The 23127-nt window shown below is 43.1% G+C and overlaps 2 protein-coding genes across 2 annotated transcripts in view; both read right to left on the bottom strand.

The window, feature by feature from the left end:
- Positions 1-15225, bottom strand: part of LOC143330759 (collagen alpha-3(VI) chain-like) — a 50048-nt gene extending 34823 nt beyond the window's left edge. Inside the window, exons 1-7 of the mRNA XM_076747519.1 lie at positions 15221-15225; positions 14629-15173; positions 13530-14111; positions 12487-12921; positions 11572-12114; positions 10371-10964; positions 9936-10247 (exon numbers count right to left, since the gene is read on the bottom strand). Coding sequence (XP_076603634.1) covers positions 9936-10247; positions 10371-10964; positions 11572-12114; positions 12487-12921; positions 13530-14111; positions 14629-15173; positions 15221-15225 — 3016 coding nt within the window. The remainder of the gene's footprint in view (positions 1-9935; positions 10248-10370; positions 10965-11571; positions 12115-12486; positions 12922-13529; positions 14112-14628; positions 15174-15220) is intronic.
- Positions 1-22407, bottom strand: part of LOC143330789 (collagen alpha-3(VI) chain-like) — a 95962-nt gene extending 73555 nt beyond the window's left edge. The window contains exons 1-6 of the mRNA XM_076747549.1: positions 22323-22407; positions 21160-21780; positions 18664-19254; positions 17463-18056; positions 16037-16660; positions 15350-15943 (exon numbers count right to left, since the gene is read on the bottom strand). Coding sequence (XP_076603664.1) covers positions 15350-15943; positions 16037-16660; positions 17463-18056; positions 18664-19254; positions 21160-21780; positions 22323-22407 — 3109 coding nt within the window. The remainder of the gene's footprint in view (positions 1-15349; positions 15944-16036; positions 16661-17462; positions 18057-18663; positions 19255-21159; positions 21781-22322) is intronic.
- Positions 22408-23127: the final 720 nt, after the last annotated feature.

Below are 23127 nucleotides of genomic sequence, written 5' to 3'. Positions count from 1 at the left end.
CACCTGTGGAACTCCTTCCAGGCGCCTGCTTCCAGCAGAGGCCGTGAAGACATTGTCTCTCAAGTACTGCAGAGCGGCTCCAGTGTTGAGGGGTCTTCCGCCTTTGTGCCTCAAACCTCTGACAGTGTCAAGGATCACGGCCTTTGTTGAGTACGTGTTCAGATAGAATTGGACAGCCGGATCTCTGCTGTACTGAACCACTGAGACACGGTCTTTGTTGTCATCCAGACTGAGTGTCTCCACTACTCTCTGGACAAAGTCTCGCATAGCTGGGAATGCACTTCTAGTGCCATCAGATCCATCCAACAAGAACACAACATCCTTTCCTGCTGGCTTTCTCTCCACTAGGGAACATAGAATTTGAGACATATTCAGCTTTATAGATGAGAAAAAATAACCTCAGTGTTTACAACTCACTCTATTAAAACTAGCACAACTCTTTTGTTACAGCAGCACTGACTGACTGCAATTGGCTAACATGCATTTTAATACAGTTCAATTTGCATCCCACCATGAGGTTGGAATGTAAAAATCAGTCACTTGCTTACCAGTTACTGTTGGTGTCATGGGTGTCGCCCTCACTCGCACTGTGCTCATGACAGAGGAGAGCTGTTCTTGGACAGTGGGGAGGTCAGTTAACTCAGAAACTGACAGTGCATAACTTGGCTCATATGATATCTTCTGCAGCTCACTTCTGTCAGAGTTCCTTGTTCCAATGCCAATCACAAAGATGCCCTGCTGTTTGAGAGCAGCGGCTGGGGAATCTACATTGTCAAAAGACCTTCCACCATTTAGCAGGATCAACATCTGTGGAACACCTTGCAGGCGTCTACTGCCAGAGGAGGGTGTAAAGACGTTGTCTCTGACGTATTGGAGGGCTGCCCCGGTGTTGAGGGGTCTGCCTCCTTTGTGTTTGAGCCCTCTGACCGAATCCACAATATCCTCTTTTGTGGAGTGTGTGTTCAGATAGAAATTGACCTCTGGATCTCTGCTGTACTGGACCACAGAGACACGGTCATTGTTTTGGCCCACATTGAGTTTCTCCACAACTCTCTCAACAAATTCACGCATGGCAGGGAAGCCATTCCTTGTGCCATCAGAACCATCCAGAAGGAACACGATATCTTTTTTGCCACTGTCAACTGAGAAATGAGAGGAAGACAGAAAAAGGTTTTAAAAAGCCTCTGAAAGAAGCAATCTGTTGGATTAATCATGAAGTTGTGGACTATTGGTTTGAAAGTCTCTAGCACTGCCTACTTTATTAATAACTGGCAGGAACATAGACCACTACCTCTCTTTCAAAACACTTGGAGATAAACAACTATCACACTAAATTTCTTTCCATTAGTGTAGGTGAAACAAGTCAGGTAGCCATTCAGGACAGCAAGAGGTCATGCTTGTTAACATACCAGGTACAGTTGGTGATTCTGGAGTAACGTCAGCTACCACAGCCTCCACCGAGGTCTGAAGTTGCTGTTGGACACTGGGAAGGTCCGTGAATTCAGATACAGAGAGAGCAGAAGTGGGATCGTGAGATATCGTCTCCAGCTCTCTGCTATCAGAGCTCCTGCTTCCTATCGCAAAGATCAAGACACCCAGCTGTTTGAGAGCGGAGGCTGGTGCGTCAACACTGTCAGAAGAACGTCCACCACTTAGCACTATTAGCACCTGTGGAACTCCTTCCAGGCGCCTGCTTCCAGCAGAGGCCGTGAAGACATTGTCTCTCAAGTACTGCAGAGCGGCTCCAGTGTTGAGGGGTCTTCCGCCTTTGTGCCTCAAACCTCTGACAGTGTCAAGGATCACGGCCTTTGTTGAGTACGTGTTCAGATAGAATTGGACAGCCGGATCTCTGCTGTACTGAACCACTGAGACACGGTCTTTGTTGTCATCCAGACTGAGTGTCTCCACTACTCTCTGGACAAAGTCTCGCATAGCTGGGAATGCACTTCTAGTGCCATCAGATCCATCCAACAAGAACACAACATCCTTTCCTGCTGGCTTTCTCTCCACTAGGGAACATAGAATTTGAGACATATTCAGCTTTATAGATGAGAAAAAATAACCTCAGTGTTTACAACTCACTCTATTAAAACTAGCACAACTCTTTTGTTACAGCAGCACTGACTGACTGCAATTGGCTAACATGCATTTTAATACAGTTCAATTTGCATCCCACCATGAGGTTGGAATGTAAAAATCAGTCACTTGCTTACCAGTTACTGTTGGTGTCATGGGTGTCGCCCTCACTCGCACTGTGCTCATGACAGAGGAGAGCTGTTCTTGGACAGTGGGGAGGTCAGTTAACTCAGAAACTGACAGTGCATAACTTGGCTCATATGATATCTTCTGCAGCTCACTTCTGTCAGAGTTCCTTGTTCCAATGCCAATCACAAAGATGCCCTGCTGTTTGAGAGCAGCGGCTGGGGAATCTACATTGTCAAAAGACCTTCCACCATTTAGCAGGATCAACATCTGTGGAACACCTTGCAGGCGTCTACTGCCAGAGGAGGGTGTAAAGACGTTGTCTCTGACGTATTGGAGGGCTGCCCCGGTGTTGAGGGGTCTGCCTCCTTTGTGTTTGAGCCCTCTGACCGAATCCACAATATCCTCTTTTGTGGAGTGTGTGTTCAGATAGAAATTGACCTCTGGATCTCTGCTGTACTGGACCACAGAGACACGGTCATTGTTTTGGCCCACATTGAGTTTCTCCACAACTCTCTCAACAAATTCACGCATGGAAGGGAAGCCATTCCTTGTGCCATCAGAACCATCCAGAAGGAACACGATATCTTTTTTGCCACTGTCAACTGAGAAATGAGAGGAAGACAGAAAAAGGTTTTAAAAAGCCTCTGAAAGAAGCAATCTGTTGGATCAATCATGAAGTTGTGGACTATTGGTTTGAAAGTCTCTAGCACTGCCTACTTTATTAATAACTGGCAGGAACATAGACCACTACCTCTCTTTCAAAACACTTGGAGATAAACAACTATCACACTAAATTTCTTTCCATTAGTGTAGGTGAAACAAGTCAGGTAGCCATTCAGGACAGCAAGAGGTCATGCTTGTTAACATACCAGGTACAGTTGGTGATTCTGGAGTAACTTCAATGACCACAGCCTCCACCGAGGACTGAAGTTGCTGTTGGACACTGGGAAGGTCCGTGAATTCAGATACAGAGAGAGCAGAAGTGGGATCGTGAGATATCGTCTCCAGCTCTCTGCTATCAGAGCTCCTGCTTCCTATCGCAAAGATCAAGACACCCAGCTGTTTGAGAGCGGAGGCTGGTGCGTCAACACTGTCAAAAGAACGTCCACCACTTAGCACTATTAGCACCTGTGGAACTCCTTCCAGGCGCCTGCTTCCAGCAGAGGCCGTGAAGACATTGTCCCTCAAGTACTGCAGAGCGGCTCCAGTGTTGAGGGGTCTTCCGCCTTTGTGCCTCAAACCTCTGACAGTCTCAAGGATCACGGCCTTTGTTGAGTACGTGTTCAGATAGAATTGGACAGCCGGATCTCTGCTGTACTGAACCACTGAGACACGGTCTTTGTTGTCATCCAGACTGAGTGTCTCGACTACTCTCTGGACAAAGTCTCGCATAGCTGGGAATGCACTTCTAGTGCCATCAGATCCATCCAACAAGAACACAACATCCTTTCCTGCTGGCTTTCTCTCCACTAGGGAACATAGAATTTGAGACATATTCAGCTTTATAGATGAGAAAAACTAATCTCAGTGTTTACAACTCTCTCTATTAAAGCTAGCACAACTCTTTTGTCACAGCAGCACTGACTGACTGCAACTGGCTAACATGCATTTTAATACAGTTCAATTTGCATCCCACCATGAGGTTGGAATGTAAAAATCAGTCACTTGCTTACCAGTTACTGTTGGTGTCATGGGTGTCGCCCTCACTCGCACTGTGCTCATGACAGAGGAGAGCTGTTCTTGGACAGTGGGGAGGTCAGTTAACTCAGACACTGACAGAGCATAACTTGGCTCATATGATATCTTCTGCAGCTCACTTCTGTCAGAGTTCCTTGTTCCAATGCCAATCACAAAGATGCCCTGCTGTTTGAGAGCAGCGGCTGGGGAATCTACATTGTCAAAAGACCTTCCACCATTTAGCAGGATCAACATCTGTGGAACACCTTGCAGGCGTCTACTGCCAGAGGAGGGTGTAAAGACGTTGTCTCTGACGTATTGGAGGGCTGCCCCGGTGTTGAGGGGTCTGCCTCCTTTGTGTTTGAGCCCTCTGACCGAATCCACAATATCCTCTTTTGTGGAGTGTGTGTTCAGATAGAAATTGACCTCTGGATCTCTGCTGTACTGGACCACAGAGACACGGTCATTGTTTTGGCCCACATTGAGTTTCTCCACAACTCTCTCAACAAATTCACGCATGGCAGGGAAGCCATTCCTTGTGCCATCAGAACCATCCAGAAGGAACACGATATCTTTTTTGCCACTGTCAACTGAGAAATGAGAGGAAGACAGAAAAAGGTTTTAAAAAGCCTCTGAAAGAAGCAATCTGTTGGATTAATCATGAAGTTGTGGACTATTGGTTTGAAAGTCTCTAGCACTGCCTACTTTATTAATAACTGGCAGGAACATAGACCACTACCTCTCTTTCAAAACACTTGGAGATAAACAACTATCACACTAAATTTCTTTCCATTAGTGTAGGTGAAACAAGTCAGGTAGCCATTCAGGACAGCAAGAGGTCATGCTTGTTAACATACCAGGTACAGTTGGTGATTCTGGAGTAACGTCAGCTACCACAGCCTCCACCGAGGACTGAAGTTGCTGTTGGACACTGGGAAGGTCCGTGAATTCAGATACAGAGAGAGCAGAAGTGGGATCGTGAGATATCGTCTCCAGCTCTCTGCTATCAGAGCTCCTGCTTCCTATCGCAAAGATCAAGACACCCAGCTGTTTGAGAGCGGAGGCTGGTGCGTCAACACTGTCAGAAGAACGTCCACCACTTAGCACTATTAGCACCTGTGGAACTCCTTCCAGGCGCCTGCTTCCAGCAGAGGCCGTGAAGACATTGTCCCTCAAGTACTGCAGAGCGGCTCCAGTGTTGAGGGGTCTTCCGCCTTTGTGCCTCAAACCTCTGACAGTGTCAAGGATCACGGCCTTTGTTGAGTACGTGTTCAGATAGAATTGGACAGCCGGATCTCTGCTGTACTGAACCACTGAGACACGGTCTTTGTTGTCATCCAGACTGAGTGTCTCCACTACTCTCTGGACAAAGTCTCGCATAGCTGGGAATGCACTTCTAGTGCCATCAGATCCATCCAACAAGAACACAACATCCTTTCCTGCTGGCTTTCTCTCCACTAGGGAACATAGAATTTGAGACATATTCAGCTTTATAGATGCGAAAAACTAACCTCAGTGTTTACAACTCACTCTATTAAAGCTAGCACAACTCTTTTGTCACAGCAGCACTGACTGACTGCAATTGGCTAACATGCATTTTAATACAGTTCAATTTGCATCCCACCATGAGGTTGGAATGTAAAAATCAGTCACTTGCTTACCAGTTACTGTTGGTGTCATGGGTGTCGCCCTCACTCGCACTGTGCTCATGACAGAGGAGAGCTGTTCTTGGACAGTGGGGAGGTCAGTTAACTCAGACACTGACAGAGCATAACTTGGCTCATATGATATCTTCTGCAGCTCACTTCTGTCAGAGTTCCTTGTTCCAATGCCAATCACAAAGATGCCCTGCTGTTTGAGAGCAGCGGCTGGGGAATCTACATTGTCAAAAGACCTTCCACCATTTAGCAGGATCAACATCTGTGGAACACCTTGCAGGCGTCTACTGCCAGAGGAGGGTGTAAAGACGTTGTCTCTGACGTATTGGAGGGCTGCCCCGGTGTTGAGGGGTCTGCCTCCTTTGTGTTTGAGCCCTCTGACCGAATCCACAATATCCTCTTTTGTGGAGTGTGTGTTCAGATAGAAATTGACCTCTGGATCTCTGCTGTACTGGACCACAGAGACACGGTCATTGTTTTGGCCCACATTGAGTTTCTCCACAACTCTCTCAACAAATTCACGCATGGCAGGGAAGCCATTCCTTGTGCCATCAGAACCATCCAGAAGGAACACGATATCTTTTTTGCCACTGTCAACTGAGAAATGAGAGGAAGACAGAAAAAGGTTTTAAAAAGCCTCTGAAAGAAGCAATCTGTTGGATTAATCATGAAGTTGTGGACTATTGGTTTGAAAGTCTCTAGCACTGCCTACTTTATTGATAACTGGCAGGAACATAGACCACTACCTCTCTTTCAAAACACTTGGAGATAAACAACTATCACACTAAATTTCTTTCCATTAGTGTAGGTGAAACAAGTCAGGTAGCCAATCAGGACAGCAAGAGGTCATGCTTGTTAACATACCAGGTACAGTTGGTGATTCTGGAGTAACGTCAGCTACCACAGCCTCCACCGAGGACTGAAGTTGCTGTTGGACACTGGGAAGGTCCGTGAATTCAGATACAGAGAGAGCAGAAGTGGGATCGTGAGATATCGTTTCCAGCTCTCTGCTATCAGAGCTCCTGCTTCCTATCGCAAAGATCAAGACACCCAGCTGTTTGAGAGCGGAGGCTGGTGCGTCAACACTGTCAGAAGAACGTCCACCACTTAGCACTATTAGCACCTGTGGAACTCCTTCCAGGCGCCTGCTTCCAGCAGAGGCCGTGAAGACATTGTCCCTCAAGTACTGCAGAGCGGCTCCAGTGTTGAGGGGTCTTCCGCCTTTGTGCCTCAAACCTCTGACAGTGTCAAGGATCACGGCCTTTGTTGAGTACGTGTTCAGATAGAATTGGACAGCCGGATCTCTGCTGTACTGAACCACTGAGACACGGTCTTTGTTGTCATCCAGACTGAGTGTCTCCACTACTCTCTGGACAAAGTCTCGCATAGCTGGGAATGCACTTCTAGTGCCATCAGATCCATCCAACAAGAACACAACATCCTTTCCTGCTGGCTTTCTCTCCACTAGGGAACATAGAATTTGAGACATATTCAGCTTTATAGATGAGAAAAACTAACCTCAGTGTTTACAACTCACTCTATTAAAGCTAGCACAACTCTTTTGTCACAGCAGCACTGACTGACTGCAATTGGCTAACATACATTTTATACATATTTAGGTTCATGTTTCTTGCATGCATGATGTTTTGTTAATCATCCTGCCATTCTTTTTCTGTGTAGATGCTGGTTATCCTGGCCTTAGTATCACCCGGCCCTACTCTGAATATCAGAGTAATAAACACAATTAATATTCAGTGGTGAGTGTCAGTGTGGAACCATGCATTAAGACAATGTTGGAAATGGAAATGGTTTTCTTGACGTGTTCGAGATGGTTGTGTAATTGACTATAAACTAATCATGCAATAAACTGTTTCTATGCATTCCCTCTTACCGATCAGGTCTGTTTTGGAAATTTCATTTTTCAATTTTTCTTCTGTAATTGCACCAACAACTTGCTCTTGCATACTTGGAAGTTCAGCAATTTCAGAAACTGATAGGGTATAACTTGGAGGATGTGATATCTTCTCCATTTCCTTGCGGACAGAGTTTTTTGTTCCAATGGTTAATATTGTGACATTGCTTTCTTTCAGGGAAGCAACAGGTAAATCCACACTGTCACTTGATGGTCCATTACTTAAAAGAACAAGAATTTGTGACACATTTGCTGTGGATCTGCTCCCCGAGGCAGCTGTGAATACATTTTCTTTGACATATGTTAGAGCTGCACCAGTTTTGAGAGGTCTTCCTCCTTTGTGTGACAGCCTTCTGACAGCTGTTAGGACATCTTCCTTCCTCATGAATGAATTCAGAAAGAAATTGGCAACTGCCACATTGCTGAACTGAATCACAGCAGCTCTGTCTTTATTTGGTCCAATGTCAAGCCTTTCTATTACTTTGTACAGGAAATCTTGAATGGCTGAAAATCCATTTCTGGTATTATCAGATCCATCCAAAAGAAAGACTATATCTTTTCCTTTTTCATCATTTTGCTCTGTTAATGAAAACAGATATGAAATGTATTATGTTAATCAAATTCATTAGAAATATATTGACAGCCAATGTTGAGTAATTTAAATTAAAATTTAAATAATCTAAATTCTTACCTGCTTTAGTTTCTTCCTCAACTCCCATTTGAGTAAGATGACTCATCAAACTTTGCTGAATACGAGGGAGATTTACAAAGTCAGGGACTGAGTAAGCATAGTTTGGGTCAGATGAAATGACTTGCATCTCAGCTGGATTTGACATTCTTGATCCAATTGCAAATGTGACAACTCCTGCAGCCTTGAGCATACTTGCTGGGCCTCGTGGAGAATCTCTAGATCTTCCACCAGCCAACATGACAAGTATCTGCTTGGCACCTTCAGGATGACGACTTCCAGCATTTGAAACGAACACATTTTCCCTCACAAACTGCAGTGCTGCTCCAATGTACTGAGGCCTTCCACCTTTTGGTTTTAGGCTGGCAACATGCTTAAGAACACCATCTCTTGAGTTGTAAGTATTCAGATTGAAATTAAGTTCAGCATTGTTGCTATACTGTACAACAGCAACTTTATCTTTTCCTTGGTCCAGGTCAAAGGTGTCAACCATTTTTGCCACAAATTCGCGTATCACAGAGAATCTACTTCTGACATCATCAGATCCATCAATGAGAAAGACAATATCTCTTTTCCTACTGGAGCTTGAACCTAGAAAAGTCCACAACCATGTAAATTGTGTTAGTTCACAATTTGAAAAAGAAATCTGATTACTGCTGATGTAACTGGAATACATGCAGTTTACAGGGTTTGAATGTATATCGATATTATTGGCTCTATCTATTAATTAGAATCATTTAAAGTACAATTAATTAATACTTGGTTTCACTCACCTACACCAGGGCTGACAGTGCCTTTTTGAGATGCAATGGCTGAGAGTAACTGTTCTCTCACAGGAGCAAAGTCAGAGATTTCCTTGATAAAATACTTTGCTCTAGGATTGTGTGCTAATTGTTCCATCTCCAACATATCTGCATCATTCACTCCAACAGTGTAAAGAACAATTCCAGCATTTCTGAGTCCATCCACTGCACCCAAGACATCATCCTCTGACTTTCTCCCACTTAAGAGAATCAGTATCTGTGGAACTCCCTGCTGGGCTCTGCTCCCAGATGAAGGAGTGAACACATTGTTCTTCACATAATCAAGGGCTGCACCAGTGTTTGAAGTGAACCCGCCTCTCAGTTGTACATTGCTTAAATGACTCAAGACATCGTCTTTCACTGAGTATGTATTCAGGAGAAAATCAGTGGTGGGCTCTGTGCTGTACTGAGTCAAAGCAACTTGTGCTTTGCTTGGCCCAATTTCTATTTGCTTGACAAACTCTCTGATGAAATCCAAAATTTGTCTTTCACTTGGCCTCATATTATCAGATCCATCAAGGACAAAAACAATATCGGCACTCTGGAGTTTTGATTCTGTGGAAATGTCTGAAATGGATACAAACAAACATTTTACAAAACTATTTTTGCTGTAAAGAGAGACATTTTTAATATACCCATGATATATAATCATACACCTTTATGTCCATGTGAAGACGTCTCTGCAATATTAAAATGCAAATTTCGCATCTACTTCTTACCGACAACAGTTGGAATTTCTGTTGCTTCCTTAGCACCCTTTAATGTGGCTTCCACAGATGGTTGCATGCTTTGCATATTGTCAAAGCTTGTGACATGAAAATAATGTGCTGGCGTGAATGAGATGGTTTGCATTTCCAGCGTATCAGCATTCTTTGTTCCAACACTAAAAGTCTTTATTCCATTGTCTTTGAGTGACTGTGCTGGTCCTCTGACATCATCCCCTGATCTCCCACCACTAAATACATACAGATATTGGGGGACTGATTCTGCACGTCTGCCTCCAACCGAAGAAGCGAAGACATTGTCTCTGACAAACTCAAGTGCTTTGCCAACGTTTAGGGGTCTTCCCAACTTATGCCTCATTGTTCCAATGGCATTGAGCACATCAGTCTTGGATGAATAGGAATTCAGGTAGAAATTGGCTGTGGCATCACGACTGTATTGAACAACAGCCACTTGGTCTCTGTTTTCATCCAGACTTAAACTTTCAACAAATTTTTTAAGAAAGCCTCGTATTCCTTCAAAGCCATTTCGTGAGTCATATGATCCATCAATAAGAAATACTACATCTTGTTTCTTAGAATCTGCAACAAAGACAAAAGATGTAAAGACAAAGGCAATGTGAAGGTAAACAGCTCCAGTGACAGCCCCCATATAATTAAATAAACATTTTTGGGGGGGTAGAAGGTAAAAACATTATATCTTACCAAGACCATCGGTGGGAGTGGTTTGCTCTACATGGTGGGGAGCCTGTCTTAACAGTAAAAACACATCCTGCTTAGCAGTAGGGAGCTTCTCATAATCAGTAACTGAGAGCGCATAATTGGGTTCGTGGGATATTGTCTGCAGCTCTAGGGTGTCAGCCTCAGTTGTTCCAATGGCGATGGAAATGACACCAATCTCTTTCAGCATTCTGACCGGGGTTCTTATATCATCTCCAGATCTCCCACCACTCAGCAGTATGAGTATCTGTGGAACTCCCTCAAGGAGTCTACTTCCTGATTCGGAAGTAAATACATGGTCCCTCACATACTGAAGAGCCGCTCCAATGTTGTGAGGATAACCTCCCTTGTGTCTTAGGCCTCTTACTGCATCAAGAATTTCATCCTTTGTTGAGTAACGTCTCAAGTTAAAATCCGTCTCTGCCGTGTTGCTGTACTGGACCACGGCCACATGATCTTTGTTTGTGTCAATGTTTAGGTCCGCCACTATTCTCTGCACAAAATCCGTAATATCTGGGAATTTCTGCTGAGAATCATCAGAGCCATCGAGCAAAAAAACAACATCTCTTCTGTTGGGATCTGTAATCACACAGGCATTTAAACAAATAAACAAGTGTTATATTCCTGCAAATGTTCAGTAACTCCATGAGAACAACTTGCTTTGCTATTTAATGGACCACTGTGTTTACACAAACAGCGCAGTAGAGTGCAGTGCTTGGCGGAGTTGAATGCAACTGCCAAAACAATACAGATGGAAGTCTAGTCTAACAGTTACCAAAATGCAAAGCTTGCTTGAAATCGCCCAACAATGGTGAATGGAGGAAATGGCTTGAAAAAATGGAATGTTACATTTTAATCATGATTAGATCACTAGTATCAATCTTAGTTAACATTTTGCTGAGGAAAGAAGTAAAAATTGTTTTCTTTTCTTCTGAATAAACCCAAAATTTTGTCCACAATGGAACTCCTGTTGTCCATTTCTGATGTGTGGTTGTACAGACTAAAATCAAACATATGCCTGATCCAATTGCCAGTGGATCTGACAGTCACAAAAGAGCACCAGTCTGTAACTGTTCATCATTCACCCACAGTTGAAATGAATGGCATGTGATCTACGGTAATCTGACAATGCCTGAAGTTGTGCATGTGGTGTAGAACATGAAGTCTTTACAGTCATTAGTCTTACCATGTAATACTGGTTTGATAGCAGGGGTTTCACCCATCACGATGGCAGAAAGTATTTGTTGTTCAATGTCTGGCAGATCACTGGGGTCTGCTGCAAAGAAAGCATGACTGGCTTCCTGTGACATAGACTGAATCTCAAGGGTATCTGCATTCCTTGTTCCAACCACAAATACCATCACACCAATTCCTTTCAAGTTTTCGACAGCATTTTTGACATCATCAGTGGACCGTCCGCCAGTTAAAAGAACCAAAATCTGAGGGACACCCTGTTGCAGCCTACTTCCAGAAGAGGCTGTAAAAACGTTATCCTTGACGTACTGGAGGGCTGCACCAGTATTACGGCGTGTGCCTCCTTTATGCCTCAGAACTCCCACACTGTCAGCAACATTCTGCTGTGTTTTATGTGTGTTCAGAAAAAATTCAACAGAGGGTTCTCTGCTGTACTGCAACACTGAAACACGATCTTTGTTCTCATCCACAGTGAGTTTCTCCACCATTCGCCCAACAAAGCCACGCACTGCATTAAAGTCATTTCGCATTTCATCTGAAGAATCCAGTAAAAATACAACATCGCGCTGAATGGATTCAGTTAGATCTGCAGAAACTTTGACAGACACAAAGATAATGCTTTGTTAGAGTTACACATGAAGTTATATAAAGATTATATATAGAAATATTGTAACAATCATGATAGATAGATAGATAGATAGATAGATAGATAGATAGATAGATAGATAGATAGTCTTACCTAGACCACTCTGTGGTTTTGGTCTTGGCTGCTGTCGAGGCACCCTTTTCACAAATGACACAAGTTGTTGTTGGATGCTCCCAATATCATCAAACCGAAGCACGGAGAAAGCATACGAAGGGTTATACGCAATCATTTGGTGCTCGAGTATGTCTGCATTTCTTGTACCGACACAGAATGCAACAACTTTGTCCTGTTTTAGAGCTGCAGCAGCACCAGCAACGTCATCTTGAGATCTTCCCCCGCTCAACAGAATCAGTATCTGAGGGACACCTTCTTGATGTCGACTCCCAGAGGAATCGGTGAAAGCGTTATTCCTCACATAGTTGAGAGCTGCCCCAGTGTTGAGTGGTTTGCCCCCTTTATGGTTCAACTGCTTGACAGCAGCAAGAACATCTTGCTTTTCTGTGTAGGTGTTCAAATTGAAATGTGTCTGTGGATCTCTGCTATACTGGACCACAGAAACACGGTCTTTGTTCTCACCAACACTGAGTGTATCGACCACTCTTTGGACAAAACTTTTCATTGCTGGGAAGCCACTCCGTGTGTCATCTGACCCATCCAATAGAAACACTATGTCTCTTTGAGGGGAATCAAGTTCAACTAGAAAAGAACAGGAAAACCTTGTTTAAGAAATAGACACACAAGCTAAAATATATCGTGATGCAATTAGTACAAATCAGATAGTTGGTAAAGCCATAAGAGCTGACAATTGAAATTCAAAGTAATTGCTGCAATAAACAGGGTGTTAGATGCCAGAACATTTTGAAAAACTGGTAGATGAAAAAATTATTGAGAAACTTGGAAATAACTACACAAAAAGAAACATATTCCTCTTTCACAAATGAAAGATGGAGAAAGCTGGAAAAAAGATTTCACTACTCTTCAAATATTTGGTCAATGATGTGATTATCATTGGCTCAAGGAAGAGCTTAAGAGTAGAAAGAAGTGACATTTCCTGATGTGGAGCTGTCAAGAAAAGACTCTCCAGGGTACAAGACGAAAAAGGATGAGAGCCGAACAAGAGACGGCATAACCACGACGATGCCTCGAGCCAGTGTAGACAGTTTGAGAAACATGAAACTGATCAACTGATATTCTTCAGAAGATGATGCAGTTTCAATGCAATTCAAATTATGAAGGAAAAATGTACTAGAATATAAGCAGTGAATCAGTTTGATTCTCACCCACTTATCAGTGGCACTTCTTACCTACAACAGTGGGAGGTTCAGTCTGTATTTCCGCCCGGACAAATGCAGCTATCTCCGGTTGAATGGACAAAAGTTCACCAAAGACTGGAAGGTTGAAAAGAAATCTGGAGGAGAAGGCAATTTTTTGAAGCTCCTGCTGTTCAGTGCTTTTCATTCCAATGGCGAAAGACAGAATGCCGATTTGTTTGAGGTTTATCGCAGGTCCTGAAACATCATCAGCTGATTTGCCACCAGTCAGTAAAAACAGAATCTGAGGGACTCCTTCTAGACGTCTACTCCCAGATGAAGCCGTGAAAACATGGTCTCGCACAAACTGTAGAGCAGCTCCAGTGTTCCGAGGTCTTCCTCCTTTATGGCGAAGACTTCTTACAGCATAGATGATAGCCTTTTTGGATCTGTGAGTTTTCAGGTTGAAGTAAACTCTGGTGTCATCACTATACTGTACGACAGCCACTCGGACCTTATCTTCATCAATGTCCAGCTCTTCTACCATTCTTCTGATGAACTCTCGAATAGCTGGTAGTCCATTTCTGGAGTCATCTGACCCATCAAGGAGAAACACTATGTCCCTCTTGTTGCTTCCTGTGTCAACATGGTGATAAATGGATAGATAGAAAGAGAATTCACGAACTGCGCGTTCAAGTCTTTTCTACTCTCATGCATATTTATCAGCATGAGCAAGTTCAGAGGAATAAGGTGAGCACGGAAAGAAAGATGAGCCGTTGCTCTGAAAGTGTTATTTCAAGCAGAACTACTAAAGAACCATCTTTTTATCAAAAAGATGTATGAAAGAATCTGTCGACTCCTCTTCAGCACTGAAGTAGACAATTGGGGAAAAAAGGGCTACATTCTTGAAAGCTGAAGAAATACAGAACAGTTCATCCTTCAACAGAATAGATTTTCTAGCAAGGGTAGTCATGAATGTCATGCAACAGAAATGCACCAAAACATTTCATAATTGTTTATCACGTCATCATCAATCATTAGATTATATGGATTTATGTTAAATATTCTTGAGAGTTTTCAAGAGATGAAAACTCTCAAATAATGTAACACGATAATCCAATTATAGGGGTGTATTCAACTGTGGCATTCTTACCTACTAAATCAGAGATTCCAGTCATGGTTTCCTCAGTGTCTCTGTTTATGTTCAGTGTAGCAACAAGTTGGGATTGGATTGAGGGCAACTTGGAAAAATCTGTGACTTTGTATGCAAAACCAGGTTTGAAGGCAATCATTTCCAACTCTGAAAGTTTGGCATCTCCCACTCCAACACCCACTGACACAATATCATGCTCTTTAAGAGCAAAAGCTGGGCTTCTCACATTATCAGTGGATGGTTTTGAGCTTAGAAGAATTAAAATCTGGGGCACTCCTTCTAGTCTTCTGCTGCCCGTTGAGGAAGTGAAGACACTGTGCCTCACAAATTGGAGGGCTCCACCGATATCAAGGCGCCTTCCACCCTTGTGCCTTAAATTATCTATGGCATTTAAAGTGTCCTTCTTTGCCTTGTAAGAATTGAGATCAAAGTTGACCTCAGGGTTATCAGCAAACTGAACCACAGACACTCTGTCTTGGTTCTCATCGACAGAGAGGTGTTCCACTATGCTCTTAATAAAGAGTTTAATCTCTGGGAATCCATTTCTTGTGTTATCAGAGCCGTCCAGTAGGAACACAATATCTCTTTTTACAGCATTGCTTTGTGCTGAGACACACAACAAATGAAATTCAATTAATTTGATAAAACACCAAAAACATCAGCAGAAACGTTTCTCTTTCAGCAAGTTTAACCCGCCAGTAACAAATAAGATTTGTCTTACCTTGCTGTAGAACTACGGTCAGCTCTTCACTTGGAAGACTCAAATAGTTATTGAGCCTTTGTGGTATGGTGCTGAGCTCGCTGAATTCCTTCACGGTGAAGGCAAAGGAAGGGTTGTGTGAAATTGCCTCAATCTGCCTTGGGTCTGCATCCTTGACTCCAACACCAAATGGTACGACTCCCTCCGTCTTCAGTGCACCGGCAGGTTCCTTCACGTTATCCCTGGACCTGCCCCCAGTCAAAATGATCAGAAACTGAGGGACATTTTGCGCAGCCCGGCTACCATGCCTTTCAGACAAGATGGTGTCCTTCATGAATCTTAGAGCTGATCCCGTGTTCAAGCTGCGTCCACCAGCCAGTGACATTCCATTGACAGCTCTTATCACCTCATCTTTGGTTTGATAAGTGTTAAGGTAGAAACTTGGAGTTGGCCTTTCACTGTGTTGAACCACTGAGATTCGTACCTTGTCAATCCCAATGTCAAGTGGTTCAATTACTTTAATGATAAAATCCCGGATGTAGGCAAAATCTGCTCGAACATTGTCTGAGCCATCAATGAGGAAGGCGACATCTCTTTCACCTCCTGAAACAACAACTGAGAAAAGAGAAGATAAAAGAAAACATAATTAACTGTCACCAGTCACATCACATTTTTTTATTCATAGAAACAGAGAAATATTAAGCTCACCAGTTTCCTCTGGGAATGATGTCACATCTGTATCGCCAACCACTGTTATCAACTTTGGCATGATTACTTCAGCCATAGCTGGTAAATTAGAAAATCTTGCCTCATGGTAAGCCAAATCTGGCACAAAGGCAACCGTTTTCAGTAGGGCATCATCTGCTTGCCCAGAACTGACGGTGAAGGTCAAAACACCAGCCAGAGCCAATTTATCAGCGATGCTTTTAACCTCATCTTGGGCTGGGCCACCTGTGATCAGAACCAGCACTTGCTGGACTCCTTGTCTCCTGCGTGACCCAGTTGATGGCTGGAACATGTTGGCAAGGGCATAATTCATGGCAGCTCCTGTATTCAAGACTGAGCCTCCAGTTAACCTGAGTTGAGAGACTCTATCCACAACATCTTGCCTGGTACGGTGGCTGTTCAGATAAAATTCAATTTTTGGACGGTCAGCAAACTGCAGGAGCCCAATCTGAACCCTGTCAGGACGAATTTCCAGCTGGTTGACCACGTTGATAATGAAGTCTCTGACATAGGGAAAGTTACTGCTGCCAATGTAGTTTGAGCCATCCACAAGGAAGACAATGTCTCGGACCACTCTCTGAGTCTGCACTGTGGTTATCTCCACCACTAAGAGAAAGCACAAGAACAGAAAAATTAGCTTCTGTGTAACACCATGTACACAGACTGCATTTTCAGTTTACAGGCTCTAAAAAATGTACCACTATTAATGACAAAATATTAAAATGATTCCCTCTGAAACTGAGAGCCAAATTAAAGAAACAACATGAGATATCTTAGTAAAGTGTTGGTCCAGCACAAGCCAGGAGAAGCAGCTTCAATGTGCTTATGAAGTTTTTAGAGTGTGAGTGTGTGTGTGGTGGGAGGGGGTACTAGCTCTGAGTCAAATTATGAACAACTGACCCCACAGCACAATGAACATGTGCTGGCTCATGTTACCTGAAGTTCTTCATCCTCGCAGCTCCCTATGCTAACTATTCCTGCCTGGAATACTTAAAACTGATCCACTGACCAAACTGTACTTACTATGTCCTTATCTTGTTAGGTAAGACAATTTTTAGGCACCAAAACTACTTTGTCAGGTTTAGCAAAAGATCATGATTTGTCTTAAATAAGCTTAACTTTTCACATTTGTTTTCATATGAGACACGAACCCAACTGGAACGCAACGCAGCCATGCCTGGTGAAATCATGTGTGTCCAAATGTCCCACGTGTTCAATTGGGTTGAGATCAGATTAGCATTTCAATGCAACACAAAACATGCAGGATCTGCATCTGGTGTTTTTCTACTTATTTATTAAAGGTTTTTAATTAACTTGTCACTTCTCTGTCTCAGTTTCATCGAAGATTAGACAATTACTTCACTGAATCTCTCATGATATTGAATGTGGTTACAAGACAAATCATTACCTGGCTCGGTGGGTACTTCGGTCACCACCACCCCAGCTAGTGTTGTGAGTGCATCAAGAATTGCCCTTGGGCTGCGAACCAGTACACGGAAGTCCCTCAGCATGAACACAACAGATTCAGCGAAGGCAATCTGCTTCAGCTCTTCTTCATCAGCAGCTTTGGAGCCTGAGGCGAGAGTCAACACCCCCATTCGCTGCAGGGCCTGAGCAGGACCTTCCACACTGTCACTGGACTTTTTACTGGTCATCAACAGTAAAAGCTGGGGCACCCCCTGTTGAATACGACTGCCTTTCTCAGCTCTCAGCATATTTGTCCGCACAAAGTCCAAGGCTGCTCCAATATTGATTGTCTGTCCAGGTCTTGGTTTGATACCGCCCAAAGCACCAACTACTGCCTCCTTGGTTGAGTGAGAGTTGAGATCCATTTCGAGTCGAGGGACATTGCTGAACTGGGCCACACCCACTTGAACGTTATCTGGACCAATTGGCATGCTGTCGACAAACCGCCTGATGAATTCGCGCACAGAGTTGATGCCCTGTGAGCCCATTGTATTGTCGATTAGGAAAATGATGTCTCGTTTTCCAACTGCCAAGACTGGAAAGGAGAAAAGAAAAAAGCATTAATATGAGAAAAAAAAGCTGATTTAAAGATATGTTATAGTAATAAATTTGTAAGCACTAAAGTTGATAAAGCCAAACAAGGATATTCCATGATTTAATTTCTATTTCAGATTTTAGAATGGATTTTTTAGTATATGCCATATGGAGTAGTTCAGAGATGTTCCCTTGTGATGTATTATGAAGACATATTTTAACACTATTTTCCATTGTTTGCACTAGCTGAAAATATGCTGTATAAAAAATTGGGTTCCGAAAGGCATGGTAAGGTAGCAAAGCCTCTTTTAATGCCCCTCTTCAGTAGAATATCTGTAAACCATTAGGCTATTTACCTTTACAATGGATTAATAGAACTTTTTGGATGTATAAATTTGAATCAACTTAGTCAACTCAGTCGAATTACAGGTACAGAACACCAATAGTAATACTTTTACTGTGTCACTACCACTTAATTTCAAGCAATGTAAATTCAAGTTTAGCACAAGCATATCTTACCTGGCACACTATGTTACATTCATTATGAGATTTTTAGGACCCTTCCACAACAACAATGCCCTGCCAACATTTACAAAGAAGTTACATACCTTCTGTGAACTCATTCTGAACTATAATGGTGCGTTGGATCACCCCGTTAACGTATGGGAACAGCTGGTCACCCATGTTTGCCACTGTTCTGAAATCAGGGGCTGACAGGACAAAACTTTTATCTGTAGCAACTGCTTCCAGATCTGCAGTGTCACCAATCGCCACGCCAATCGTGATAACGCCAGCCCTCTTAAGGGCCCGGTCACCGGCACCAGTATCATCGTTGGATGGACCAGCACTGATAACCACCAACATCTGGGGCACACCATCGTCTGCCCTGCCCCCAGCTGCTTGGCTCAAAAGGCTATTGGCCACTTCCTCCAAGGCAGCGCCCAGGTTAGATTCGTCGCCCCCTGAGTAGGCCAGGCCCTTCACAGCTTCCAGGACTGATGATTTGCTGTCATAGCTATTTAGATAGAACTTTATCGCTGGGCTGCCGTTGTACAGGACCAAGGCCACCCGAACGGTGTCCCTGCCCACATCAAGGCGCTCAATGATTCTCAAAACCAAATCACGCACAAAGGGGAAGTTTGCTGCTCCAACGTTCTGTGATCCATCAATTAAGAGTATTAGGTCAGCTGAATCTTGTGCTTTAAGGAGAGAGAGAGAAAACAAAACAAAATGGAACTTGTGAAAGCGTAAACATAGTGAGACAGAGACAAGAACTCGTGCTGGCATATCACGCCATGTGTCAAGTGACATTCAAGTGAACAAATCAATAACACAACATCGCAAAACACATCATACTGCATGTAGGCTGAACCAAGGAGATTTCCTAAAGTGATGTAATTTGTTGATTTTTTTCCCCTAAATGCAGCTCTCTCTTAGCACTCTTTAGTCAAGATTGTTGAAAGCTATAGTGTGAATTTTCCCTTTCACAGAATAGTTATTTGTATTGGATTTGGGTGACAGTAACATAAGAGTGAATGTTGAAGTACAATACAGTATGAGTACTAGCCACCAATACAGGAATAATTTTAGCTAATTCTCCATGTCATGTATCAACAAATACAGATTAATGAGACCATAAATATGCTGAATTTCTATGAAAACAAATCTTTTACACATCAGGGGCTGATTAGAACTCCAACTGAAGGCAAATTGAATTTGACGTCATTGTTATTGTTAAAGAAAAATAATTATGTTTAATGTGGCGGAAAGACTTGAAGTTACTTGAACGGAAAAGCTGACATTATTTACAAAGTATCTGAGCCTTATAAAATGTGTAACAAAATATAACTGTTCACTGTTGTTAATACAGTGATTATTAGCTCACACTCAATTATTGTTAATTTAAAAATCAATTTGGGGAGAAAAAGGTTTATAACTGGTCAGGGTGCCAAGGGTACTCCATTATGAGACCATACTGTGATGATGAGTCAAAAGAAGAATAATGCATGAAAGAGCAAATCATTGAGCTATTGTGTCAATAAACAAATGTTGAATTTCTCATTGAATCTGTGTGATATGTCCCTTGAATAAGCTCCACTGAGTTCAGCCTTCCCATGCAGACTCTTGTTACAGACCTCAGATAACGTGACCAGTCATGATCCTGTGGCCTATCCTTGGTGCCTGCAGGTTTACAGTACTTCAGAATATATTCCATCTGATTCAATGTAAAATTAGTACAAATTTGTGCATTACTTATGTTTCTATTTCATTTTAATTTGAATCACGTGTCCAAAGGTAATGTCTTCTTTGGACACGTGATTTTTTTTTACGCACGTAGGTTCATATGTGGACATATAAAAACATTCTCAAAGTACTTCTTCTGCAGGTCAAGGATGAGTTCAGGCAGGTTCATCACTGTTTCAAATACAGAATACTGCACATATTTTCACACAGATAGACATTGTGACTGATAAAGACAAACATATAAATGCAAGACATGTAAGCAGTTGTGCATGGTTAGCCTTTGTTAAAAGATCATTGTTTGATTTTAAGATGTGATGATTAAAAGGATCAGGCATTCCCGAGGCCATCGTCTTTTCCGGAGCCTTTAAGAAGGGATGTTGTCTGAAGTGTCACTATATGGACTTCATCCTGTTGCTGTCTGTATATGTGTCCTCTCACCTACAGCTGTGTCTAAACGGTATCTTAAATTATGACTGAGGTTACTGCTGTATTCTGACACAGAGCTGAAATTACTTCAAAATTTAAAATCATTTTCATATTGTTTTGATAGCTTCCTGTCAATCCACACTCGTATTTGTTCTGACTTTACACAATCTTATATTTGTGCCATTTTTACACCCTACTTAACACCCTAATCTGAGATGCAGTACGTCAATGTCAATCACATGCAGATCTTATAGTGATTTTAAAAGCATTGAGGGTATATCAAGACAAAACAGGTGAGGTTAATTTTGCAGGTGGATAGTGAAAGGTTATTGCGGTTAAAAATACTTGAAAAATACTTGACCACATATGCAACAGCTTCTTCCTGCACATGTGGACACATTAGTATGGTAGTGACACTGGTCCCATTTCATTACCTGTCCCTCTTCCAGCCACGGGGGCCTCTTGTGCCACAGGAGCACCCCCTGACCGGGTCACTGCGCCGCAAAGCCCCACTACTAAATCTTGGATTATATTCCGCAAGGCCAGGAAAGAGTCTACACTGAAAACATGAGTCTCACTGGGCTGGCTAGCCATCTCCCTGAGCTCAGAGTCCACTGCATCCTGAACTCCAACTGCAAAGACCTCCACGCCTGCCAGCCGCAGCACCTGAGCTGGCATTGCCACGTCATCCTGGGAGCGCCCGTCTGTTAGCACCACCACCACTTGGGTCACCCCGTCAACAGCGCGGCTGCCCGAAGCGGTGGTCATGTGTGTGCGAATCAGAAAATCCAGGCCTAGGCCAGTCCGGGTGCCCCCACCACGGTAAGACATAGCCTTGATGTGTGCCAGGACTCCCTGTGTGGTTGGGTAGCTGTTGAGCTGGAACTCAGTCTCAGGCTTGTTATTGTACTGCACAAGGGCAAATTTAAACCCGTCCCCGGCGACCTGGTGCAGCGCTTGTGTCAAGCTGTACAGAAATTGTCTGACATGCTCAAAGTTCTCCTCTCCAATACTCCAGGACGAATCCACTAGAAAGTATATATCAGCTGCCAGCCCTTGTGCACAATCTTCAAAAGAGTGTTTGAAGGACAGAAGTAAAGACCAGTGAAAAGATGCTTTGTGTTTGGTTCCACAATAACGTTTCAGCACCAAACATTAATACTGTTACACAATACATCTGAAATGTGTCGTTAATTCTAGGGTTGAAAGCATCATTCCTGCTTTGCTGATCATCAAAAGCATCTGACTGGACTTGATACTCCTCTAAAACTCCTGAGACCTCTAGTGTATTTTTTGTTCACTGCTGCGATACACACTTTCAATCCAGATTTTAAGAACTAATAATGGAAAAATAGCCAGTTTTTACCAACAATGCTCACTGAAGTGAAAAGTAAGGTATCTACAGGACTATATTTTGTTTATATTTTATAGATCCCACTGTTCTTCAGATGTGGATTGCATATTTTCAGGAGAGCAAAAACCTGAAAAAACATCCCACTGAGCATTGCTGAAAACTGGAACGAGTATTACAAGCAGATCGATCATCTGCACAATGAGCACACCGTGCCGACCTCAGCTGAGATTTAGTTCAACTTACCTTCCTGAGCATCGAGGTTTGGGAGGAGTCCTGCGAACAGGACGGCCAGGAGGGCACACAGCGGCAACAGCCGATGCCTCCTCATCTTCTTTCACCAAAGCAGCAAAGGGGACACCTGCAAAACCAGATATGATACAGACATGAACCAGAAAGCACATACAGCATCCCTATCTCACAGCACAAGGCCTGTCCAACACTTCAGATGAGTCTGCTGAAGAGTTAAACCAGCAAACGTCAGTTGAGGTAAGATGCTCTTAACGTATCTCGTGTGGCGTATGAGTGGTTTAGTGGACGAGTTTGACTTGTTCGACTGTTTTTTTTTTTTTTTGGACACCCTTCTTTTACTGCAGTGCCTCTCTAAATATACCACACAACACTGCATAAGCCTCCTGTCAGTGTGAGCGCAAATATGAGATATCCTACTGTTACCACTGCCGAGAGGTCATCGCGTCCCAGTTGATTAACACTGGGATGAGCATTTTTCATTTCTCACATCAACATCAGGCGTCCTGCCAAAGCTTTAGGACAGGCACAGTATCGGGCATTAAAGGCTGCTGAGTGTGAATAAAAAAATGAAAACTGAAGCACCAGCAAGTCTTTAACGTTCTGGTTTTGGTTTGTCGGTGAGGGAGCTGCAGCTTATGTTGGTACATCAGTAGCCGACCTGAGTGGTAATGATCAAAACCACCTGTTCAAACTGCCAGCCAATGTGCTTTAGTAATTAACTCTGCTTGGCAAGGACTGTATTTTCCAACTCACAGAATAATGTGTTCTTAAGAGGGGTGCTGGACTGGAAAATCCGGTT

Source organism: Chaetodon auriga, chromosome 13 (assembly GCF_051107435.1).
Source record: "Chaetodon auriga isolate fChaAug3 chromosome 13, fChaAug3.hap1, whole genome shotgun sequence".
Classification (NCBI taxonomy): Eukaryota; Metazoa; Chordata; class Actinopteri; order Chaetodontiformes; family Chaetodontidae; genus Chaetodon; species Chaetodon auriga.
Note: the sequence above shows the minus strand (reverse complement) of the source record. Positions and strands in the feature narration are given on the sequence as shown.